Here is a 6000-nt window from a genome sequence, read left to right as displayed (position 1 = left end):
TAATTACCTCCTTGGCTTTAGGCCTCGCTCCGACCCCCCATCCACTTCTTCAAGCCCTACCCATCCTTGGACCTTGCTACCACCACCCCTTCCCACCTTACCACCCCCTGCCTCCAGGCTCTCCCCAGACCACTTCATTCCTCACTGCACCGTTTTCAAGCCCAGCTCATTTTTGGCCCCCTCTTAAACGCCCCACTCTCTCCCCACAGATGCTCCCTTTAGTCCCTTTGGCCATCACCTCCTTGCCACCCCACCTCTCCACAGGCCATTTCCCTCCTCCCAGCCTTCCCCCGACCTTGCCGTTCCCGATCTGCAGGCCCCACTGTCCTGGACATCTCTCCCAGTCTTTCCTCCCAGACCATCCCTTCCCCTATCACCAGATCCCCTTCCCCTCCTGACCACACATTCCTATTTGGAATCCCAGTCCTGCCACTTATTACTTGCATGACCTTGGACAAGTCACCTAATCTCTGTTATCTTATCTGCAAAAATGAGGCATTAACTAGATGCAATTTAAGGTTCCTTCAAACCTTAAATCTAGCTTACCAGTGTAATCCTCTCTTGCTTACCTTAACATCCTCTCCCTATTCCTAACTCTCCTTGCTTTAACACTTGCAGTTTTAGAATTTACCCCATTTTCTTTTTTTATTCAAAAGTCATTATTAAAAATTATAGTAATCCCCATATTGTCTTTTAAAGTTAGAGTGTTAAAAGTGTTGGACTCTTAGTTTAAGTCCAAATTATTTGTGACCTGAACGAGTTTCTGCACCTCAGTTTCCTCATCTAAAATGAGGATGTTAATTCTAATACAACCTGCCTCACAGAATTTTTGTGAAGAAAGTTCTTTGTAAAGCTTCAATAATTATTCTTATTTCCCTTTGGTGTGCTCTTTGCAGGAGGAGGTGGACTTCCTTCAGATGACTGTTGGATTTTTTCTTTTCCCTTTTAGGGGATTCAGAATGACTTTTTAAAAAATCCTGCAGTCTTGCTTGCTGAATGCTTTCCTTTGATTTCAAGTTGTCATGCAGCTTTGGATAAAGTACCTTTGTCCTTCTTGTTGCTGTTGGTGCTCCTTTTGCTTTTGCTCATATCAAATCCCGGGAACAGTGTGGAGGCCTAACTCCTGTGTTATTGAAACATTTGGAAAATTGATTTTGTGAATAGCTTGAGTTAAAGTTAGGGAATTTATTTTTCCCCTGCTATATATAAAAAATAGGGGTTTTTGCCTATTATGCTTTTGGTTTTTAACCTGATGCAACATTTCAAGGATTGTTGGTTAGGAGAGAGATTGAAAATTACATATGAGCTGGCAGTAGTCTTGAATTGAATGCAAAAGATCCTTGATAGAATGATTGTATAGGTTGCCTCCTAAGTAAAGTTAGGAAGACATCACTCATTTATTGAGTTCTCACCCAGCAAACACTAAATAATAATGTAGAGGGAATAAAGAAGTAGTACAAAGCATGATCTGTGAAATTAAGAGTTTATAATGTAGTTGGAGAAGTTAGAGTAAAATATGAAATTTTCATTTTCTACTAATGCACTCATCTACAGTTTAGCAGAGTCTTTGAGAATTGCTTTGGCCGAACAATTATCATCTTCTGGACAAGCTGGTGATGAGTTTCTGAATTTAGCCAGCCAAATCCTCAGATAATGGGCAGTGTTATTCTTGCTGTCCTCTCATCCCTAGTACACCAATTATTGTCTTTCCAGCTTGGGTAGAACCTGCTGGGGTATTTTTGTCCATTAGGGGAAAAGTCCAGGATCGCTTTTTCACTGTGATGCAAGCCTTTAAGGAAGGAGAACATAGACGATAAGTTTAAACTATGGAATATTCAGTAAAATTACGAGGAATGATGATTGTGCACTGTAGTTATTGAAGGAAAAGCTTAATGAAGAAGATGGGACTTGGAACTGGAACAGCGAATGAGGTTTGGATAGGCTGTAAAGATGGAAAGTGAGATTTTGGTGCCTGAAATCATGATGTCTAATTTACTGGAACAGAAGTTATCTATTGGAGGGAAATGGTAAATAAAGTTGGTTAGGGTAGAATCAGATTATAGGAGGGGTTGAAAAATATGTAAACAATATAGACAATGAGGATTCTTTGCAAGAAGGTGCTGTAGGGAGGTATTCAATGATATGAAAGTTTTATTGATGGGGAGAAAAGGACTATAAAAATGGGTACTGTCTGCAAAAGGTTTTTGACATAATCAGGTTTGAGGCCTTCAGGAATTGTACCAGGCTGTTGGTAGGATGAAATGGACTAGAGCGAATATATTTCCCTCCATTAAAATATAAATTTCTTGAGTGTAGAGACCCTATCTTCTTTTTGTATTGCCCAGCGTCTGACAGTGTTTGACAAAGCAGGAGCTTAAATGTGGATTGAGTTGGACATAAGAACTGAAAGTGTAAGGAATCAGTTGAAGCCAAAATTTCATGATTTGAATGGTGGCGCTACTTATGGAAAAATGTAATAGCTTGAAAGGCAGCTTTTGAGAAAGGGTTGAGGACAGAGGAAGGAAAGATAAGTTAATTTTTAAAATGATGATGGGATATCCAAGTGGGAGTTGTTCTGACTTTGAGATAAAGATTTAGAAATGGAAATCACTTATGACTTAAAAACCATGGAAACATTTTTCCCTGAATAAATATACTGTAAATTGCTCTTTGCTGGATTATTAGTTAATCTTGGCACAAAACCCCAAAACAAACTAGTATGGGCATTAAGTTATAAACCTATAGTAGGAAATTTGCTTTTGATTTTTATTGTGAAGCAGCATAAAATTAAAGTTTTAAAATATTTAGGAAATATGTTAAGGAAGGTTTTTTTCAATCAGTGAGATTAAGGTTTGAGTGATTATTTTCCTTTTAAAACATAACTTCTTTAGATTAGTGCTCTGTGCCTTAGAATTTATCAGAGTGCCACTAGAATGCCTTGAGCATTTTAGACACTTAATGCTTCTTGATTGCTTGAGTGTTTTTTAAAGGTTAAAATAGAGGCACATACCTTATTTTTTAGAAAGAACTTTTGAGGAAATAATTTTCCATTTTTCTTATCATATATGCCTTTCTTTTGAAATTTATAGTCTATAAACAACTGCTAGAAATATCACAAATAACATTTAAAAAGTTTTTACATTTATTTTCATGCTGTTAATTCTGATTTATTTTTATTTCTTTTTGTTTTGTGTGCTTATTATTATTAGTCTTTGCTTTGAAGGAAGTCAGTTTATAGTTGTTATTATTTTGTCAGTTGCCTGAATCATGAGCTTCAAATCAATATATTAATCATGACTAATAATCTTTTCACAAGGAGATAACTACATTCAGATGACACTGTAACCCAGAATTTGTCACTGCTTTACAACAGACATGTATAATAATACTTGTACATAGACAGTTCACTGAAGTAGAAAATTTGATATCTTAAACATAATTTTGTTCTGTTGACCTGTAATCTTCTTGACAATATTGTCTGGGTTGATGCAATATTGCTATTGTATTATACATATTCAATTGGAAACATTTATGTTTTTGTAAACATTTGCTTTTAGACTTATAACTTTTTCTATTCATTAAAGCATTTACTTTTCCCCTAATTTTATTTATAATGATCATTTGGTTTCAGATTCATAAAGTAAATTTATTACCACTGATCTTTGGGTATTGATAGCTTTGTCCATTCACTTGTATTACTGATATTATACTTGTTAGTGGTCAGAAATGAGTTCTATTTTTATGAGATCTGATTATTCAGTAGATACTGAGATTAGGTTAGTTAGTTAAATGTGGAAATCCAGGACATACAGTTTAAATTGAAATTGTGAGGAACTGGTAATGTCTCTTTGGCTAGAGGCTAGACCAGTGATTCCCAAACTGGGCGCCACTGCCCTCTGGTGGGTGCTGCAGCAATCCAGGGGAGGCAGTGATAGTATGTGACAGGGGTCGCTAAGTAATATTTTTTTCTGGAAAGGGGGCGGTAGGCCAAAAAAGTTTGGGAACCACTGCTCTAGACTATAGAGCCAAATGTGAGTGCATGTTTTATCCCAGAAACACTGCATTAGCAATCTTTGGGACTAGAGTAGAGTGAAATAGAATGATGTACTTAATATGGAGTATAGGCTGGAGTAGGGAAAGAAATTGAGAAAAGGAAACTAATTAGACTATTGCAGTAATGTAGGCAAGAAGATATCAGACCCTAGTGTGTTTGAACAATGGGAGGAAAGTAGATACCAAAAAAATCGTGGCACTAGAAAGGCAGGATTTGGCAAGTGATTTGATATATGTGTTGAAGGAGAATGAGGTATATAAAGAATACCAAGATTATGAAGCTGAGAGTCTAATAAGGGTGATCTCAATAAATTGGCCATTCTTTTCCCTAAAAAAGACAAATTGATTATCCTTTCATTTTTGTTTCTATGTATATTTTATATTTCTATAGATATAAATAATATATTTCTATATTTCTAATGAAAACTCTAGGTAGGGCAAACAATATACTAGAAACTAAGGGGTCTAAGAATTAGTGGTTTGGTGAAATTTATTTAAAACTTTTATGCCCCATTTTCTTAATCCTTTAGTCAGGATTTCAGGATCAGCCTTTTTTTTCAAGTACCTAATTGTGTCTTAATTTAAGAATTCATTCTCTTTTTAAAACAGAATAAAGTATTCTGGGCTGACATGTTTGGAAAGTATTTTTTTTCCCTCCTAGGTTTATTTCAAAAGTTGAAGAAGTCTTGAATGATTGGAAACTCATTGGAAACTCACTGGGAAAACCACTTGAAAAGGTCAGATTTGCTATTTGCTGTATAAAAAAAAAGCACTTTCTAAGTCGTCATTTGCCAAAGTAATCGCTATGTATCTTTATAAAATTTAAGCTATTTAAAGTTATGTGTAATCTCTTTTAAGCATTATTTAATGGAAATTGATTATAGATATATTTAATTCTCCAGCCAAAAAATACATGTTAAGTGCTTGTGAAACATTTAAAAAATAAAGTTTTATACAGAATGCAAGAGTTTGTGGGTGATTTTTTTTTTGTTGTCAAGAAAAATTATATATGAACAAAGATTATTTAAACTTTTAATAAAGAAAACTGCTTAGTATCTCCATGAAGATTTACTTCAGATAGATTTAGACTAAGTTAGACTAAAAATTAGACTACTTTAGGTGCTTAACTTCTTGGGCACATATCTTAAATGTAAGAAATTAATATGCTTGTTTTAGTTGTAAGGTTATTTTAGTGCCTTATTTTAGGACTATTGCTTTAAGATGTTATAAAACTCTTTGGAACCTGCATATGCTGTGGTTCCTCTGATACCAAATGAACTGGAACAAAAAAATAATACTTAATAAGGACTTTTAAATAATTTGAAGAATTGACATTTTGGAAGCAAAATTTAGTTGACATTAGAATAATGTGTTCTTCCATAATGAATGTTTTCAAATTCTGGCATAAATTGAACATTTTTCTTAAACTTTGAGACATAAACATAATATTACATTTTAACTATTTAAACATAATTAGAAGGTTTTAACTTTGTACTGTCATAAATTAAATGTGACCACAGTGAGAGTTGTGGGCTTATTATCACTCATACTTAAGCAAAAGTAGAGAAAGACAAGCAGGATATTTTTAGGTTCTTTAATTATCCTTAGTACTATTTAGATAAAGTATTCTTGACTTTGGGTCTACAGGAGTCTGGATAGATTTCATGGAGTCTGGAAACTACAACAGAAAAAAATAGTCCTATTTTCACTAACATCTGGCAGAAATAGCATTTTGTTCAATATTAAATTTTTTATTAAACACAAAAAAAAGATTAAGAAATAATAATTTAGATGCTTATGCTACAAAGACCAGTTCTGGACTTCATAAATTGAGAGGTAATAGAAAACCCAGTGAAGTTTTTTAATGGATTGAAAAGGAAGATCCATGGAAAAAGACTAGTAAAGGAGGTATTGGTTCTTTATCCCTATTGAGATTGGATATAAAGG

The 6000-nt window shown here is 34.4% G+C and overlaps 1 protein-coding gene across 1 annotated transcript in view; it reads left to right on the top strand.

Annotated features, from left to right (window-relative positions):
- RAB3GAP1 (RAB3 GTPase activating protein catalytic subunit 1) overlaps nucleotides 1-6000 on the top strand; it is a 104621-nt gene that overhangs the window by 800 nt on the left and 97821 nt on the right. Inside the window, exon 3 of the mRNA XM_044669132.1 lies at nucleotides 4715-4790. Within this exon, the coding sequence (XP_044525067.1) occupies nucleotides 4715-4790 (76 nt within the window). The remainder of the gene's footprint in view (nucleotides 1-4714; nucleotides 4791-6000) is intronic.

The sequence above is a fragment of the Gracilinanus agilis genome, chromosome 3 (genome assembly GCF_016433145.1).
Source record: "Gracilinanus agilis isolate LMUSP501 chromosome 3, AgileGrace, whole genome shotgun sequence".
In the NCBI taxonomy this organism is placed as follows: domain Eukaryota; kingdom Metazoa; phylum Chordata; class Mammalia; order Didelphimorphia; family Didelphidae; genus Gracilinanus; species Gracilinanus agilis.
This window is presented reverse-complemented; position numbering and strand designations above follow the sequence as displayed.